The sequence below is a fragment of the Bos mutus genome, chromosome 1 (assembly GCF_027580195.1).
Source record: "Bos mutus isolate GX-2022 chromosome 1, NWIPB_WYAK_1.1, whole genome shotgun sequence".
NCBI classification, from domain to species: Eukaryota; Metazoa; Chordata; class Mammalia; order Artiodactyla; family Bovidae; genus Bos; species Bos mutus.
The window spans coordinates 130,994,572-131,014,726 of NC_091617.1; the positions used below are offsets into that span (position 1 = coordinate 130,994,572).

General features: G+C 47.4%; 1 protein-coding gene across 2 annotated transcripts in view; it reads right to left on the minus strand.

Annotated features, from left to right (window-relative positions):
• Window positions 1-1,636: 1,636 nt before the first annotated feature.
• IL20RB (interleukin 20 receptor subunit beta) overlaps window positions 1,637-20,155 on the minus strand; it is a 42,577-nt gene continuing 24,058 nt past the window's right edge. For both annotated transcript variants that reach the window (XM_005889890.2, XM_070375894.1), the window contains exons 5-7: window positions 18,030-18,180; window positions 13,708-13,850; window positions 1,637-5,212 (exon numbers count right to left, since the gene is read on the minus strand). In XM_005889890.2, coding sequence (XP_005889952.1) covers window positions 5,105-5,212; window positions 13,708-13,850; window positions 18,030-18,180 — 402 coding nt within the window. In that variant the 3' untranslated portion in view covers window positions 1,637-5,104. The remainder of the gene's footprint in view (window positions 5,213-13,707; window positions 13,851-18,029; window positions 18,181-20,155) is intronic.

The window sequence follows — 20,155 nt, forward strand, 5'->3', positions numbered from 1 at the left end:
GGGCTGTTTCATTTCGACCTGTTTCTAAGTGCAAGATTCCAAAGTCTTCAGTGAAACGGGCATTACCCGGGAAAGCCCTCCAGTGTGGGTAATGTAGGTGGGATGGCATCAGGGGGCCCAGCTCTGGGGTGTGATCTCCTAAGGCTAGAAACCTGTAGTAACATCAGTAGACAGTTTGGCAGAAGACTTGCTGGCATCTCCAGGAAATTTGGAGATACGTGGCCACCTTGTAGATGGGTGATTTGAAAGCACAGGAGCAAATGTAGAAGTTACTTCGGTTTACACAGGCACTTAGTTTTTTCAACAGTCAGGTTTTTTAAGGTTGCTTTTTAAAATTTCCCCAGTGGGCTCCAATGGAGGGACCGGGGACACAAACCTCCTCCCATAGGAGAGTTTGTCCTTTGGCTCTGGGGGCTTTCTGCAGGTACCCGGCAAGGCGTCTCAGTTTTTCCTCCAGGGTCCTTCATGGGGTTTTACTGCCACTCCTGCGCTGGTGGCCCCTCGCTGAAGGTGGCGGAAGGGGCTGTGTCTTCCCTCCTGCTCCCACCTGCGTGTGCTCCCACCTCCAGGGAAGATAGATTTTTCCGGGCTTTTTTGTTTGATCCTTGAGGACCAGACAGCCAGCAAGAGAAAACTGTAATTTGGGTTCACCTCTTGTGTGCCGGTTCCAAATGTCACAGTCTGGGTGCCAAAATGATTTAACACGACTCCCCTGTCATGGACACAAACCCCACCACCACCCAAATAAGTCACTTAAACCCTGAGATAGGCTATAGAATACAGGAGAAAATATCAAAAACTGTTTTTTAAAGAGGTATGGAAGGGCAGCACAGAGGAAAGACTGGTAGACAGAGGCCTGAGGCAGAGGCCAGGATCCAGCCAGGAGGGAGAGCCACAGGAGCACTGAGCAGAGCCCTTCATGGAGTGCGAGGGGCAGACTGAGCATGAGTGAGGATATGGTGTCTGCTAAATTATAAATCCCCTGACGATGGTGGAGGTTTGCCAGGGACCAAGCCCATAGAAATTCTGCAGTTCTCATTCTAGGAAATTTGCCCGAGTTTTCCTTTTCTCTCTCCAGGAAGCCCAGGGCACTTCCAGGCAAATGGGAACAAAAGAAGGAATTTCCAGCACTAAACACTAGGTGGCGCCAGACACCCGTGGACGTGATGAGGTCCCCACTCCAGGCGGGCTCCGAAGCTGGTCCCTAAAGGGACGGGGTCAGGCCAGATTCCAAGGAAACTGAGAACTCTGAGCGCCCACAGGAAGTTAGCCAAAGGAAAAAACCAGGGCACACAGAAAAATTAGAAAAATTAAGAGATGGGGAAGGGTAGCACAGAAGCTAGACAGTCTATAAAAGGAAATTTTAAAAGAGTTTTGCCAGGGAATCCCTGGAAAAACAGGAGATGGGCAAGTGCAGAGGCAGGAAGGGGAGGCTGTTGCAGGCATTCAGCAGGTCATGGCCTGGGCCAGGGAAGGGTGGTAGAGAAGAACGCCTTCTGACTAATGTAGCTACATTTACCAGTTTGCATTTACAGGTATGCTCCTTAGATACAGTGAGTCAACAAGCCCAACAGGATTCAATAACAAGACTCAGTAGAAATACATTTTATTCATCTTCTTTGAGAATTCATTGTATTAACATTTGCTCTTTTCGTGTACAGTTACGGACCCGTGACTTTGCAAACGCGTTGTGCCTATTGATATCAGCCAGTATTCTCCTTTTGATGCTCACGTTGTCCCAACTTTGGCCGAGGCAAATTTACCTCTTTTAGATTGATTCCTTGCATAATTTTGAATGACCCAATTATTTAAAGCTTTTTGCTTCTGGCCAAACAAGGTATAAGTGTCCTGGCATTATAATCTTGCTCATTTCTACCCCAGACCAGGTATGGAATCACACATTGCTCCAAGAAACCCTGGCTCCGTTTGAGAGAAAAATAGCAAAAAAAAAAAAAAAAAAAAAGGGGGGGGGCAAAATATGGGGTACATGCCAACTAGGCCATTTTGGTAGCAAAAAGCCCAAAAGGAAATCTACTTCTAATGTCATGTTTTATAAAGGCATGACTTCATATGGATAGACTCAATTCAGTTTCACTGCTCCTAGTCAAATAACTGAGTGTACCATTGACCTTCCCTTTCACTAATCCTGAAGTCTAGCTTCCTATCCAAACAAACATAATTATTTACTTGCTGTGACAACTTAAGAGAATAGCTCAAAAAAAAAAAAAAATACACTATCAGTACAAACAGTAGAAATACTGAGTGAAGTTTCTGTTTTAGGCTGCACACTCTTAAGGACTTGTTGCCAAAGCATTTGCTCTAGAGTCACACTTAATCTGAGCTTCCCCAGTGGCTCAGCAGTAAAGATTCCACCCACAATGTGGGAAATGTGGGTTCTAATTCCTGGGTCAGAAAGATTCCTCTGGAGGAGGGCATGGCAACCCACTCCAGTATTCTTGCCTGGAGAATCCCATGGACAGAGGAGCCTGGAGGGCTACAGTCCATAGTGTCCTGCGCTTCAGGACACGACTGACGTGAGTTAGCACACACACACGCTTAGTCCCCCACACTGTGGAAGGACTTAACTAGCATTGTGGTTCTCCTGTTTCCATTTATTTTCATTCAGAGGAAGCTGCAATCTGCCCTCACCCCACCCCTCCATTTTCTGCTCCATCTTGTCATCTTCCCATAGGACCTACACACTCCCAATATTCTAGATAATTCACCTAATAATGACAAATACTGTTATTATTTTATTATTATTCCTCCCCCCGGCCCCACCATCCAAAGGTAAGCCTCACAGAACCAGGATTTTGTTCCTTGGACCCTGGCAGCATCTGAAGGCAGGACTAAGAAAAATGTGCTTGACTCTGGGATCAGGAGTGTCTGCTCGTTGAGCATCATCAAGGACTGTGAGAAATGGTCAGTATTCCTGTTGCAGTTACTAATCACACCCCTTTCACTCATTGAAGAATCCGGGTGATAGGGGTAAATCAATCGGAGGAGAGGCCAGGGAGTCAAAATACCAGTATTCCAGGGAAGATGGAACGGCCAGCTATGGGGGAGGGCGCCCCTCTACTCTCAAGGACCAGCTAAATGTTTGGTGCATGGTCAGACTTCCATAAACGATTCTGGGGACATGGAAGGACAATACGATAATTGAGGGAAATGTCTGGATACCTGTATAAACCTGCAAGGTGGATGGGCAAGGGAACTAGCTGTGAGAGGGATGCAAGCAGAGGGAAGTCAGAGGTCATTTCTGAGTTCTGGGTCTGGACAGGTGACAGGGCAACTGTGGCCCGAGGGTGGAGGGCAGGGGATAAGAAGGAGAGGGTCATGACTGGTGGAGTAGTAGAGTCTTTATTCCTGCATACTGAAAATATGATTCCAGTTTAGAAAGAAAGAAAGTGAAAAGTGAAGTCGCTCAGTAGTGTCTGACTCTTTGCGACCCCATGGACTGTAGCCTAGCTGGCTCCTCCATCCATCCATGGGATTTTCCAGGCAAGAGTACTGGAGTGGGTTGCCATTTGCCATTCCAAACTGGAGTGGGATTCCAGTTTGGCCAAAGGTAAAATGAACATATACTCTTCATAAAAGAATCGAACAACGCAGAAGCATACAAAATGGTACAAAAGAGAAGATCTCCAGTGATCTCATCTTAAGAGACAGCCTCTCCTCTGGCCCCTGGAAACCCTTGCCCAGGTGGAGAAAGGGCTGGGGGCCTCTGCCTTATAGGGGAAACACCTGGCTGAAGCAGTTAGATTGTCTCCACCTCAAGGCTGGCTGGAAGGGGCCCAGGAAGTGGGGGTGGAAACAAACCAGCTCAGAGGCTCCAGAGCTGGGAAGGGTGGGGTCTATGAAGGGAGACCCAGGCTTTGCCCAACAATTGCTTCGGCCTGCAAGAGACTCCCCCTCCATCCCTTCTCTGACCCTGACTCTTCCTCACCTGGTGGGCGAGACTGTCAGGAAGAGGCTTCAGTCATGGGTCCAGGACGAACATGCCGGGAAAATTAAGGACACCCTGAGGGGCTATCTTAAAAGAGTTCCCCAAGGGATTTCCTGTAGTGTGAGGCCCCCAGGAATAGCCAGGAGCACCTTGCCTCAGTCAGAGCCCCCATGCAGCCAGATGCTGTCCCCCACTCTACCCCTGCTCCATCCCCTACCTGGGCTTACATCCTAACCAAAGGTGGCCTTCATGCAGCCTGGACTCAATGTTGATGATGTAACTCGAACCCTAAAGACCACTGTTTTGGAAGAAACCAAAATGATTCCCCAAGGTGACCTCTTTTTATTTTTCATGCTGTACTGTAACAACTCCAAAGGAAAAAGGAGCACAGAAAACATTACATTTACGATCGACAGCCTTTTGCAGTCTCATCTCATCATACACACTCATTTCAGCTGCTGTCCTCAGTGTGAACACCCTATTCACCCTGCACAGGCCCATTTTCAGTGGGGCTGTAGTCTCCCTCTAGGCCACAGATCTTATTGCTGGCTGAGCCATTCAGTCACCTCTGAACAGGCGGGCTACAGTCTATAGAGTCACAAAGAGTCAGACACGACTGAAGTGACTTAGCCCACATGCAAGCACAGGCATTTGGCTTGAAGTGAAATCAACCTCGTTGTACCCACCCTTCCTTTCGTCTTCAAAGTTTCCTCCAGGAAAGTGGCCATTGCTTGTGTAGTCTCTGATCATCCCTGTTACACATGGACCTGCTGCTCTTCAGAAAAGCAGAACTAATCACAGTGTACAATGTTGCCAATTTCCTGACAGCTCTGCAAGTGGCAGAGAGATAATATGGATATATATATACACATATAGTTTAATGGTCAAGTAGTTAACCATTGCACAGAGGAGCAGAGAGACTAAGTCATTCTCCCCCAGAGTCATCCTGCTAGTAGATGGCAGAGATCCAGTGTTGGAGGTCACATCCCCTGACCCCCTCTTCGCACTCCATCAGCCATACCACCCTGCCTCTGACAGCTGCTTCTAGACGTGGACATGGCAGGCTCTTCTCTTGTCTTTTGTCCTTGAAGGAAAAGAGCGCGGCCTTTCCCCTCGTGGTTTCTGCGTCCTGCAGCCCAGATTTCTCCGCTTCATCTGCTAGATCCAGGCCTTGAAGAGCTCCTCAGAAGAGAGCCCTGAGGTCACACAGGCTTCTACCTCTTCTTTTCTGCAGCTGATTAACTTCTGGGGTGAATTTGTTATTTTCTGAAAGACAATTTTCATTCATATTCATTAGGTTAATAGTCATAGTCAGAGTTGAAGAGAATATCATCAAAAATCCCAACTATTTGACTCATTAATTTTCTAGCAGCAAAAAAAGCCCGAAGAGACTTCCCTAGTGGTCCAGTAGTTAAGAATCTGCCTTCCAATGCAGGGGACTTAGGTGCAGTCCCTGATCAGGGAAGTAAGATTTCATGTGCCTCAGAGCCACTAAACCCATGCCTCACAACTACTGAACCCACACACTCTGGAATGAGCCGCAATTAGTGAGTCTCTGAGCCACAACAAAGATCCCACGTACTGCAACCAAGACCCAATGCAGTCAAATAAATAAACTTAAAAACAAACAAACAAAAAAAGACAATTCTAACCCCTAGAGCATGGGCTTGCCATTTTACTGAGACCATCTCCCAGGTCACTGACCAGTGGATCTCTTGGGGCCCTGCCTCCTCAGGAACACTGCCCCACAAAAGTCCAGCATGTAGTGCTGGTTCCAAAAATCTAGCCTTCTTCCACCAGAGAGCTCTGAGAATAGTGACCTCGTCCAAGGCGCTCTACAAACAGCACCAGCAGGGTGTCCGCTCCAAGGATGGTGCTCCATAAACAAAAGTCCCTTCCTACTCGTATTTCACTTTCTTGCCATCTTCTCCCAGTGACCCCAATACATCATCATGCTGCTGCTGTTGCTAAGTTGCTTCAATTGTGTCTGATTCTGTGTGACCCCATAGACGGCACCCCACCAGGCTCCCCCATCCCTGGGATTCTCCAGACAGGAACCCTGGAGTGGGTTGCCATTTCCTTCTCCAATGCATGAAAGTGAAAAGTGAAAGTGAAGTCACTCAGTTGTGTCCCACTCTTCGCGACCCCATGGACTGCAGCCTACAAGGTTTCCCTATCCATGGAATTTTCCAGGCAAAAGTACTGGAGTGGGGTGCCATTTCCTACATCATCATAACTGATGGTAAAAATGCAGGTATCTTCCTTTCAGGGTAACTCCCTCCACTGTTGCTAACTCAGTCACTTCCAACAGACTCACTTGACTCTTAAACAGCTTCTCCTGAAGCTCTGCTCATCATTACTCTGAAGAGTGGCACATGGGCACAGACAGGTGGGCACCAATGATTTCCTCCACCCCAGTGCCCAGGAGACAACAGCTTCATCAAGAGAGTTGCTCTGGATCTTGTTTGCAAAGAAGTGGCTTCAGGGCTCGCAAATAATGGGCAGGACAGTGTACAAGCAGGGCTCACCAAACAGGATGTCAGTGTGGAGCCCGCCATCAGTTCACACTGATGGTCCACTCATTCTCAGGATGCTGGCTACCTACATCTGCAGTGCTTATACCTGATTGTTTCTTAAACTCTACAGCAGCGCTGTCCAACGGAAATGTGCTGGGAGCTACCTGTGCAATTAAAAATCCTCTAGTAGCACATTTTATAAACTAAGAAGAAATAGGTAAAATTAATATTAATAATATACTTTATTTTTTAATGCTATTTCAATATATAATCAATATAAAATATTAATAAACTATTTTACACTCTCCTTGTACTGCCTTCAAAATCTATTGTGTATTTTATCAGTCAGTTCAGTCGCTCCATCGTGTCCGACTCTTTGCAACCCCATGAATCGCAGCACGCCAGGCCTCCCTGTCCATCACCAACTCCCAGAGTTCACTCAGACTCATGTCCATCGAGTCAGTGATGCCATCCAGCCATCTCATCCTCTGTCGTCCCCTTCTCCTCTTGCCCCCAATACCTCCCAGCATCAGAGTCTTTTCCAGTGAGTCAACTCTTCGCATGAGGTGGCCAAAGTACTGGAGTTTCTGCTTCAGCATCATTCCTTCCAAAGAAATCCCAGGGCTGATCTCCTTTGGAATGGACTGGTTGGATCTCCTTGCAGTCCAAGGGACTCTCAAGAGTCTTCTCCAACACCACAGTTCAAAGGCATCAATTCTTCGGCGCTCAGCTTTCTTCACAGTCCAACTCTCACATCCACACATGACCACAGGAAAAACCATAGCCTTGACTAGACGAACCTTCCTTGGTAAAGTAATGTCTCTGCTTTTGAATATGCTATCTAGGTTGGTCATAACTTTTCTTCCAAGGAGTAAGCGTCTTTTAATTTCATGGCTGCAGTCACCATCTGCAGTGATTTTGGAGCCCCCCAAAATTAAGTCTGACACTGTTTCCACTGTTTCCCCATCTATTTCCCATGAAGTGATGGGACCAGATGCCATGATCTTCATTTTCCCAATGTTGAGCTTTAAGCCAACTGATTCACTCTCCACTTTCACTTTCATCAAGAGGCTTTTGAGTTCCTCTTCACTTTCTGCCATAAGGGTGGTGTCATCTGCATATCTGAGGTGATTGATAATTCTCCCGGCAATCTTGATTCCAGCTTGTGTTTCTTCCAGTCCAGCGTTTCTCATGATGTACTCTGCATATAAGTTAAATAAACAGGGTGACAATATACAGCTTTGATGTACTCCTTTTCCTATTTGGAACCAGTCTGTTGTTCCATGTCCCGTTCTAACTGTTGCTTCCTGACCTGCATACAAATTTCTCAAGAGGCAGGTCAGGTGGTCTGGTATTCCCATCTCTTTCAGGATTTTCCACAGTTTATTGTGATCCATACAGTCAAAGGCTTTGTCATAGTCAATAAGGCAGAAATAGATGCTTTTCTGGAACTCTCTTGCTTTTTCCATGATCCAGTGGATGTTGGCAATTTGATCTCTGGTTCCTCTGCCTTCTCTAAAACCAGCTTGAACATCAGGAAGTTCACGGTTCACATATTGCTGAAGCCTGGCTTGGAGAATTTTGAGCATTACTTTACTAGCATGTGAGATGAGTACAATTGTGCGGTAGTTTGAGCATTCTTTGGCATTGCTTTTCTTTGGGATTGGAATGAAAACTGACCTTTTCCAGTCCTGTGGCCACTGCTGAGTTGTCCAAATTTGCTGGCATATTGAGTGCAGCACTTTCACAGCATCATCTTTCAGGATTTGGAATAGCTCCACTGGAATTCCATCACCTTCACTAGCTTTGTTCATACTGATGCTTTCTAAGGCCCACTTGACTTCACATTCCAGGATGTCTGGCTCTAGGTCAGTGATCACACCATCGTGATTATCTGGGTCGTGAAGATCTTTTTCCTACAGTTCTGTGTATTCTTGCCATCTCTTCTTAATATCTTCTGCTTCTGTTAGGTCCATACCATTTCTGTCCTTTATCAAGCCCATCTTTGCATGAAATGTTCCTTTGGTATCTCTGATTTTCTTGAAGAGATCTCTAGTCTTTCCCATTCTGTTGTTTTCCTCTATTTCTTTGCATTGATCACTGAAGAAGGCTTTCTTATCTCTTCTTGCTATTCTTTGGAACTCTGCATTCAGATGTTTATATCTTTCCTTTTCTCCTTTGCTTTTTGCTTCTCTTCTTTTCACAGCTATTTGTAAGGCCTCCCCAGACAGCCATTTTGCTTTTTTCCATTTCTTTTCCATGGGGATGGTCTTGATCCCTGTCTCCTGTACAATGTCATGAACCTCATTCCATAGTTCATCAGGCACTCTATCTATCAGATCTAGGCCCTTAAATCTATTTCTCACTTCTACTGTATAATCATAAGGGATTTGATTTAGGTCATACCTGAATGGTCTAGTGGTTTTCCCTACTTTCTTCAATTGAAGTCTGAATTTGGTGATAAGGAGTTCATGGTGTGAGCCACAGTCAGCTCCTGGTCTTGTTTTTGCTGTCTGTATAGAGCTTCTCCATCTTTGGCTGCAAAGAATATAATCAATCTGATTTTGGTGTTGACCATCTGGTGATGTCCATGTATAGAGTCTTCTCTTGTGTTGTTGGAAGAGGGTGTTTGTTATGACCAGTGCATTTTCTTGGCAAAACTCTATTAGTCTTTGCCCTGCTTCACTCCGTATTCCAAGGCCAAATTTGCCTGTTACTCCAGGTGTTTCTTGACTTCCTACTTTTGCATTCCAGTCCCTATAATGAAAAGGACATCTTTTTTGGGTGTTAGTTCTAAAAGGTCTTGTAGGTCTTCATAGAACCATTCAATTATTATTCATGCCTGGAGAATCTCATGGACACAGGAGCCTGGTGGGCTATAGGGTCACAAAGAGTCGGACATGACTGAAGTGACTTTTAGCCAATTAACAATGTTGTGATAGCTTCCGGTGGACAGCAAAGGAACTCAGCCATACATATACATTTGTCCGTTCTCCCCCAAACTCCCCTCTTATTCAGGCTGCCACATAACATTCAGTAGAGTTCCATGTGCTACACAGTAGGTCCTTGGCAGTTATCCATTTTAAATATAGCAGTGAGTACCTGTCCATCCCAAACTCCCTAAGTATCACGTCCCCCTGGAAACCATAAGTTCATTCTTTAAGTCTCTGAGTCTGTTTCTGTTCACAGACTCCACTTTCTATGAAGCACACAAAGTCAGACTTGGGGTAGTCCATTGACGCATATCTCAATTTGGAGATGACTAACTCAAAAGCCTCTTGATGAAAGTGAAAGTGGAGAGTGAAAAAGTTGGCTTAAAGCTCAACATTCAGAAAACTAAGATCATGGCATCCGGTCCCATCACTTCATGGCAAATAGAGGGGGAAACAGTGGAAACAGTGTCAGACTTTATTTTTCTGGGCTCCAAAATCACTGCAGATGGTGACTGCAGCCATGAAATTAAAAGATGCTTACTCCTTGGAAGGAAAGTTATGACCAACCTAGATAGCATATTCAAAAGCAGAGACATTACTTTGCCAACAAAGGTCTGTCTAGTTAAAGCTATGGTTTTTCCAATGGTCATGTATGGATGTGAGAGTTGGACTGTGAAGAAAGCTGAGCGCCGAAGAATTGATGCTTTTGAACTGTGGTGTTGGAGAAGACTCTTGAGAGTCCCTTGGACTGCAAGGAGATCCAACCAGTCCATTCTGAAGGAGATCAGCCCTGGGATTTCTTTGGAAGGAATGATGCTAAAGCTGAAACTCCAGTACTTTGGCCACCTCGTGCGAAGAGTTGACTCATTGGAAAAGACTCTGATGCTGGGAGGGATTGGGGGCAGGAAGAGAAGGGAACGACAGAGGATGAGATGGCTGGATGGCATCACCGACTCGATGGACATGAGTTTGAGTGAACTCCGGGAGTTGGTGATGGACAGGGAGGCCTGGCGTGCTACAATTCATGGGTTCACAAAGAGTCAGACACAACTGAGTGACTGAACTGAACTGAACTGAACTTGGGGCCATCTTGATGTTTGCTCCCCACATTTACAGTGGAATGTGACAGCAAGAAGACAAAGAATAAAGTGAGTCACAGAAGGAAACTAAGACCTTTAGCACCAAAGCCTCCATCTCCATGACGCAATTATGGATAAAAGACAAGGAAAACACATTATATTTTAAAATAGGGAACACACACCAAGCAGTCTTAATATAATTCTCCTTGCATATATATTTTTGCTTTAGACTGTTCCTTGGTGATATAAAGTTGAATGGAAAGGCATTCTTAATGGTATATTTCAAAGTGCAACCATCACCAAGTGTAAAATTACAGATGTAGACATGAAATGTTTAATCCAAAGAGTTAAAACACTTACAAGCTCAATAGGACTTGTTGAAGACTCTCAAGGATTTCCACTTGGTAATTTTCCATGGTTTAATTGGAAAGATGCATGGATTTTGCAAGGTTGGCTGGAAGCTGCTTTTTAATAGTTTGGAGGATTATCTATGACTAAGGCCAATGCTGAAATGCAGCTTCTGCTGCTGCTGCTACTAAGTCGCTTCAGTCATGTCCGACTCTGTGCGACCCCATAGATGGCAGCCCACCAGGCTCACCTATCCCTGGGATTCTCCAGGCAAGAATACTGGAGTGGGTTGCCATTTCCTTCTCTAATGCATGAAAGTGAAAAGTGAAAGTGAAGTCACTCAGTAGTGTCCAACTCCTAGCGACCCCATGGACTGCAGCCTACCAGGCTGCTCCATCTATGGGATTTTCCAGGCAAGAGTACTGGAGTGGGTTGCCATTGGCTTCTCCTGAAGTGCAGCTAGCCTGTACTAAAGTCAAAGCTGAGGATGAGGAGAGATGTCAGTGGACGTGTGCAGCTCCAGAACTTGTTTGGGGTTTGATGGACACTAGCGATCTTTTTCTCACACAGCACTGCAGGAAATGCATATACTCAGAGAAATTGTCCACGTTAAAATCTGGGGGAAAACAGAATAGAAATTAAAAGCCTTATGGAAAGGAATGCATGTAGAAGACACTGGAATGATGTAGGAAGGATGGTCAGGAGAACAGAGGAACAAAAGGGGGTCAAGGATCATGGCATTTATCTTCCATGGACCCAAGTGGACATCCTCTCACAGAATCTCTTGTCTCTGGTCTCATCTCAGTTGTTTGGATTTTCCCAGAAGGTTGAGAGTCCCCTGGACTGAAAGGAGATCAAATCAGTCAATCCTAAAGGAAATCAACCCTGAATATTCATTGGAAGGACTGATGCAGAAGCTGAAACTCCAATACTTTGGTCACCTAGTGTGAAGAGCCGACTCATTGGAAAAGACCCTGATGCTGGGAAAGATTGAAGGCAGAAGGCGAAGGCGGCAGAGGATGAAATGCAACTCCTGCAGCTCAATTCCAGAAAAATAAACGACCCAATCAAAAAATGGGCCAAAGAACTAAACAGACATTTCTCCAAAGAAGACATACAGATGGCTAACAAACACATGAAAAGATGCTCAACATCACTCATTATCAGAGAAATGCAAATCAAAACCACAATGAGGTACCATTTCACACCAGTCAGAATGGCTGCGATCCAAAAGCCTACAAGCAATAAATGCTGGAGAGGGTGTGGAGAAAAGGGAACCCTCTTACACTGTTGGTGGGCATGTAAACTAGTACAGCCACTATGGAGAACAGTGTGGAGATTCCTTAAAAAACTGGAAATAGAACTGCCATACGACCCAGCAATCCTACTGCTGGGCATACACACTGAGGAAACCAGAATTGAAAGAGACATGTGTACCCCAATGTTCATCGCAGCACTGTTTATAATAGCCAGGACATGGAAGCAACATAGATGTCCATCAGCAGATGAATGGATAAGAAAGCTGTGGTACATATACACAATGGAGTATTACTCAGCCATTAAAAAGAATACATTTGAATCAGTTCTGATGAGGTGGATGAAACTGGAGCCTATTATACAGAGTGAAGTAAGCCAGAAAGAAAAACACCAATACAGTATACTAATGCATATATATGGAATTTAGAAAGCTGGAAAAACAACCCTGTATGCGAGACAGCAAAAGAGACACAGATGTATAGAACAGTCTTTTGACTCTGTGGGAGGGGAAGGGGGATGATTTGGGAGAATGGCATTAAAACATGTATAATATCATATAAGAAACAAATCGCCAGTCCAGGTTCAATGCAGGATATAGGAAGCTTGGGGCTGGTGCACTGGGATGACCCAGAGGGATGGTATGGGGAGGGAGGTGGGAGGGGGGTTCAGGATGCGGAACACGTGTACACCCGTGGTGGATTCATGTTGATGTATGGCAAAACCAATACAATATTGTAAAGTAAAAAAAATTTTAAAAAGAGGATGAAACGATTAGATAGCATTACTGATTCAATGGACATGAATTTGAGCAAAATCCAGGAGATAGCAGAGGACAGAGGAGCCTGGCATGCTGCAATCCATGGGGCGGCAAAGAGTTGGAAATGACTTAGAGACTGAACAGCAACAAGAACAGAATGCATTAGGATTCCTAGGAGCGCTTGTCATTTGAGGGCTTTCCTTGTACTCCTGAAGTTCTGTACAGATGCAACACGGAGGGAGCTCTGGAGGCCTGCTTTGCATTTCCCCCACCCCTGCAAAGCACACAGGGCCTGCCCCAACTGGGAGACTCAGATCGATGGCCCAGGGTCCTCCTGGCTTGTGAGCTGTGGGGACCCTTCACCTTGGGTAATCACTGGGCAGGTGCGGATAGTTCCCCTGCCCCAGCCAAAGGTGAAGCACTGTCCACATGCCCCACACTCACACACGTGCGCCTCACCCCAAGAACCCAGGATACTCTTGGTGTATGAATTGACCCTGTTGTGTTGGAACATGTTTCTGGATGTAGCTGCTGTTACAATGATGGGAGGGGGCAAAGAAGGCCTGGCATGCCAGTCCTCAGGGTAAGACTGTGCATGATTCCTGGAACGCCGAGCTCCTGGGCTGGGCTTCACACCTGCTGCCTTGGCTGTGCCAGGCCCTAGGGGCAAGCAGCAGAGGCCTGATGGGAGCCTGGGGGAGGCCAACCTCCACCCAGAAGGGTGGTCTCCCAGCCCCGCTGATTAGAAGGGAGGTCCTTCTCCCTTCTTGGTGCAAATGCTTGTAAACCCACGAAGCGGAGGTCCATGCCCCGCTCAGGCCCAGATGACATCTGGACAGCGCATCACACTGAAAGGAAGAAGAGCAGTTACCAAGGTGTCGGGGAGCATCACCACGGGGCAGCAGGAGTGCCGGAGCAGCCGGCCCATCTTCCAGACGGAGAGCAGCGCCACCACCAGGATCAGCATGAAGCCCACGAAGGCAAACAGGGCCAGCGCCAGAGGCAGGGCCTCTCCTGAAAACAGAAAGACAGGAACCGGCTTAGGAGACAGCCCTGAAGACCAACTCACTCACCAGTCCTGGGCCTCCCTGGCCTTCCCGGGATTGGCTCTGCAGACGGATCAAGAGAGCAGACTCCGGCACCCTGAGATCTGACATATGCCCCAGGGACAAGAGTGACCACCATTCAATCGTTTTTCTAGAATCCAGATTGGTTTCCAGAAAGCCAAGGAAGATTACAGTCTTTTTCTTGGGAAGGAAAAGGGAGGAGCCTCATGCATTAAGCACTAGCTGTGTTTGCACACACCTTGGCACCACTGCCAGAAGGAAGGCAGAGAGCCAGGCCCCCAGGCAGGATGAGGGGGCGGTGCCCAAGAGCACAGCCCAGAAGGGAGCTGGGCGGTAACTGAAAACAAAGTGTGCTTCACAATTTTCTCTTGGCGTTGATCTGTATTACGGAGGAAAATATTGAATTCAGAACACAGTCACATAATAACTCTGATGTATTAAGTCCTGGCGACGGTTAAGTGACTTACCCCAGGTCACACAGGGAGGGCTATGCTCCAAATGCTACTAAGTGATGTATCAGAGAGTGCCAAGTCTGAGCATCTGGAGATGTGGAAGTGGGGGATGGGTTATTTCCCCATCTCTCCATCCTGTTCGTGTAGCCCCTCTGAGCTGGGCTGCTCACCCACAGTGTGAAGGGTGGCACAGCTGATGCAGCTGCAGAGAAGCTGGGAGGGTCTCCTCAGTGCTTTTGGAAACTATTTGGCAGCACACATCAAGAGACGGGGCTTCCCAGGAGGCTCCGTGGTAAAGATTCTGCCTGCCAATGCAGGGGACGTGGGTTCAATCCGTGGGTCAGGAAGACCCCCTGGAGAAGGAAATGGCAGCCCACTCCAGTATTCTTGCCTAGAAAATCCCATGAAAAGAGGAGCCTGGTGGGGTATAGTCCACGGGGTTGCAAAAGAGTCAAACACGACTGAGTGACTGAGCACACAGCACGCATCAGGAGACACACAAATGTTCAGACTCTTTCATCCCCTCCTCTGAGTAGATTCCCAAGAATAATTCCAAAGAGGACAAAACATACACATAAAGCAATTCACAGCAACGTCTAGATTAGAGCCTCAGCTTCATAACCAGCTGTCCGCGGAGCCCACAGCAGCACACCTGCACCTCCCTCCACCCCAGCATGCTCTGGTGCATTCCCTCATAGCACGAGCCACGACAGGAAACCATTGCATTTGCTTACTTGTCTGTCTACTCAACTAGAAGGTAAGCTCAGTGAGGGCAGGGACTTGTCTGCTATATCCCAGTGACAGTGCTCAGTAATTATTCACTGAATGAATGAATGAATCAGTGAAAATGAACATCATCTTCAAAAGCAGATGGAAATGGGTACTTCCGGGAGTAGGCCAGTGGTTAGGAATCCACCTGCCAATGCAGGGGACATGGGTTTGATCCCTGGTCTGGGAAGATCCTATATGACACTGAACCATTAAGCCCATGTCCCACAGCTACTGAGCCTGTGCTCTAGAGCCCACGAGCTGCAACTACTGAGACCCCGTGCTCTGCAACAAGAGAAGCCACTGCAACGAGAAGCCTGAGCACCGCACGTAGAGCACAGCCCCTGCTTGGCACAACTAGAGAAATCCCACATGCAGCAAGGAAGACCCAGCACAGACAAAAACTAAATAATTTTCTTTAAAAAGCAGATGGAAATGACCTAAATATCCCCAAGTAGAGGATGATTTATTACATCATCAAATATCAGCATGGCAGGTCAGGAGGTCAGCTATTAAAATGAGAATTCAGTTCAGTTCAGTTCAGTCGCTCAGTCGTGTCCAACTCTTTGCGACCCCATGAATCACAGCACGCCAGGCCTCCATGTCCATCACCAACTCCCGGAGTTCACTCAAACTCATGTCCATTGAGTCAGTGATGCCATCCAGCCATCCCATCCTCTGTCGTCCCCTTCTCCTCCTGCCCCCAATCCCTCCCAGCACCAGAGTCTTTTCCGATGAGTCAACTCTTCGCACAAGGTGGCCAAAGTACTGCAGTTTCAGCTTTAGCATCATTCCTTCCAAAGAACACCCAGGGCTGATCTCCTTTAGAATGGACTGGTTGCATCTCCTTGAGAATTAGGACACATAATATGCACAAGCATGTCCACTGCAGCATGGGTGGCAGTCACAAAACACTGGGGAGCACAGAATACACCTAGTTGAGGGGTTCTGTTACACGTATTGTGACACATCCACACAGCGGCTTGTTATGCATCTTTAAAACGAGGTAGATCCATAGGTGCTGACGTGAACAGGCGTTCACAACAGCAACACCAAGTGACGGCAAGGGTGGTGCGGAGCAGTAAGCACAGTACAGTCCCAGCTGTGCTGGTGAGTTCTGGCCTCACACGATGATTGCAAAATTAAACACCACACTTGCCAAAGGAAACCTCCTCAATGGTGTGGGGAGAATGGAAAACTTGGATCAGGAGGATCACCTGGAGGACGAAATGGCAACCCACTCCAGGATTCTTGACTGGAAAATTCCAGGGACAGAGGAGTCTGGCCGGCTATAGTCCATGGGCTCACAAAAGAGTCAGACACGACTGAGCAACTGAGCTCATACACACATATGCACACTTCTTACTCTACATACTTCTCTGTTGTTTGAATTTTTTTTAACAAGCTTGACCTACATGGTTCTAAAAAATAGTATAAAATGGTAATCAGAAAGTCTTCATGAAAAATGTTTTAATATGATATTTGTGAAAAAGCAGACACAAAACATATGTATAATACAACTGGAACATATGTCTACATGAAGGATAACACCCTTGTAGAGGATAATTTGGAAACAGCAGTCAAAATTCAAATGTGTATCCCTTCAACCCAGCAACTCTGCTGCCAGGAATTTATCCTTCACATACACCAGCAAGTGATCTATGTACCAGGTAACTAATGAGAGCATTGGTTATAATAGCAAAATATCAGGAAAAATCCTAAATAGCTCTCAATACCGCACACGTGAGCTCAGTTGCTTCAGTCATCTCCAACTCTTTGCTACTCTACAGACTATAGTCTGACAGGCTCCTCTGTCCATGGGATTCTCCAGGCAAGAATCCTGGAGTGGGTTGCCACGCCCTCCTCCAGGGGATCTTCCCAACCCAGGGATCAAATCCCCGTCTCCTGTGTCTTCTGCCTTACAGGCAGATTCTTTGCTGCTGAGCCACCAGGGAAGCCCACCCCTCAATAGAGGGGTAGTTAAATTAGTTATAGGTATACAACACACAATGGAGAACTAGGTAGCTAGTAAAAGAAGGTTAAAGAAATTCTTTTTTAGATATGAAAAAATCTATAATATGTATAAAGTGAAAAAGACTTTATAGATCCAGAAGATCTATAAAAAGATCCAGAACAGTGCACAGAGTATGCTACCATTTGTGCTAAAAAGAAGAAACATATATAATAATTTATTTCCATTTACTTGTAAATGCATTGGGAAGTTTTCAGAAAGATATACAAAGAGCTAACCCCTATGGGGGAGTGGATAGGAATGACATGGATGAGGAAGAGGAGGAGGAAGCCAATTCCAAATTCTTATCATATTTTTTGAAATATATATGTACCAAATATTCAAAGTTATATTTTAAAAACTAAAAAGCTATACACAAATGTCACTAGCAGTGTCTGTATGGCAGAATCATGGGATATGGGGTTTCATTTTGTTCATTTTCATTGTAGGTTTGTACACCATAAAAAATTTAAGGGAAAAAAATTAAAGAAGAGGATTCTACAGACTTTCCATCAGGCCCCTCCCAGCTGAGAGCTGTGATACACAGCGGGCACCCTCTCACAAGGTCTGACCTTCAGGGGCCCCAGCCGCCTCACCTGCACTGGCCCCTGATTCGCAGGCAGCGGCCACCTGGTCAACCAGCTTTGCAAAGTCTGTCCTCAGGCCTCGGAAGCTTTCAGGGAGAAAGCGTGCCAGACAGCTGCCAAGGGACCCCCACCCAGCCCGAGGGTGGACTTTCACCTCAGGATTGGGGTGGGGATTAGGACACAGCACAGTTTCACCACCAGAACCCATGCAGCCTGGGGGAGCAGGTCAGGGAAACCAAGGGGAGACTCAGAGCCAGAGGAAGTAGCAGGCGCCGTGCAGCCCCAGGAGGGCAGGCAGGCTGCCTTACCTTGCACCTTGACACATTCTGTCGGGCTGAAGGCACTGTGCCGCCCGATGGCCTTCACGAACGTCCGGGCCTTCACACAGTATGCCGCCCCGGGCTCCACCGTCTCCAGGTACACGGGAAGGATCCCCGGCCTCACCACTTTGATGTGTTCCTTTAGGAAACCAGAGAACAGTCACACCCTGAGCCAAGCAGGCCAGGAAAGGGAGAGGAGGAGGGAAGGAAAGCTGTCAATACTTCCTTTCCAGCATGCTTACATAATGTTCCTCTCATTCTTTCATTTATACATTCACTCATTTTTTAAAAATTACTCATTTATTTAGCACGTATTGTGTGCCATGCACAGTCTCAGGCACTGAACAAAACAGGGGCACCCAGCACCGAAGAGAACAAAAAGTTCCTGCCCTCGCAGAGCTTATGTCATATATGAGGAAGCCAGACCATTGATAACACACATCAGGTGGTGATGAGGGTTATGAGGAATCATGGAGCAGGACCAGCAGGTAGAGAGTGACGAGGAGGCACCAGCAGAGTGGCTCGGGGAGGCCTCTCTGATAGGCTCATACTTCGACAGAAAGCTGACTGGGTGCTTGGCCCGGCCATGACTTCCAGAGGGTCAGTGAAGAGGAGCACTTCAGCCAGTGGGCAGTGCCTCCTCATGCATGCACCCATCCACTGTCTGTCCGTCCATCTGCACAGCCCTCCACCTCTGCCACCCCTGAGACCTGCAGAGGCTTGTCTGGGCCAAGCCCAGGTGACTCAGGGCAGGTGCTCCTCTCCCAAAGAACCTGAGGGACCTGCCCATTCCCTGCAGCCCAGGCCCCAATCTGCTCCCACATGACTGCATCCGCCTGGCTCACAGTGCCAGGCCCTACTACTGGGCCCTGACCCAGCAGGAGTAAATGCTAGGAACCGTGGCTACTCCCCTTCCAGGGGCATGTGGTGGGGCACATGTCCTGGCATTAGCTCAGGGGTACCCTTGGCCAGAGAAGGGTCTATCAAAGGCCAGCCAACATCTGGCAACCCCTAGGCTTGGCCTGATAAAATCAGCAGGACCAGTCAGATTTCTTGTCCTGGGAACTGGTATTGAGGAACTGAATACCCAGCCAGAAGCAGGGACCAAGGGGAGAGGACATGGTGAGGGGAGTCAGTCGCAACCAAAGGCACTCACGGGAAGGAGTGATGAGGGGTCAGGGCAAGCTGGGGTGAGGGCCACGGACAGAGCACATAGAGAGGACCCCCAGAGGGAAGCAAGGGCTCCCCAGGTGGACGGGGGCCTCTGGGTGAGCGAGGCTGTGCAGCAGCCTGGCTCTGGGCCTGCTCCAGTCACAGATTCTGTGAGAGCCCCCAACAGCACCGTGTTAATCCTTGTGGCAGGGCTTCTCAGGTGACTCAGTGGTAAAGAATCCTCCTGCCAAGGCAGGAAATGCAAGTTCAATCCCTGGGCCAGAAAGATCCCCTGGAGAAGGAAATGACAACCCACTCCAGTGTTCTTGCCTGGGAAATCGCATGGACAGAGGAACCTGACCTGATGGGCTATATTCCATGGGGCGCAAAGAATCAGACACAACTGAGTGACTAAACAACAGCAATCCTTGTGACAGAGCCTACTTTTCCCTGCGCTGATTCGAGTGGGTTTTATCACTATTTCAGCTTGGACAGGGCTCCATAGGTGCACCCACACTTCATGCCTTCTGCTGCTGCAGCTCAGGCACTCCCTCTGAGAGAGCTGACCTCCCACCCAGCCTGGCCTGCAGCACCCACCCCACAGGGAGGGGCCGTGCCCCATCTAGGCATTCCCGGTGGCCCATTGGCTCACAATTAGGGTTGTTTATTAGCTAGCTTCTGGCTCTCTGCCCCGAATTCTGCACCCAGCCCAGATGCACACCCTCAAGAAGCTGGGACCAGCCTCGTATACTTATGAAATCATCCAGTTGATCTGCAACAGTCCTGTCTGCTGCCCCTAAACAGCAGAAAGAATGGCTGAGAAGACATGCTGATGGGAGAGAAGAAATGCATTGCACAGGTATTGTGGATCCAACTACGACAGTTTAAAGCCAGGAGGTGGCCCCTCTACTTCAGCGAATATGTCCTAAGACGGCTCCCAGCTAAAGTCTGGGTGGGACGAA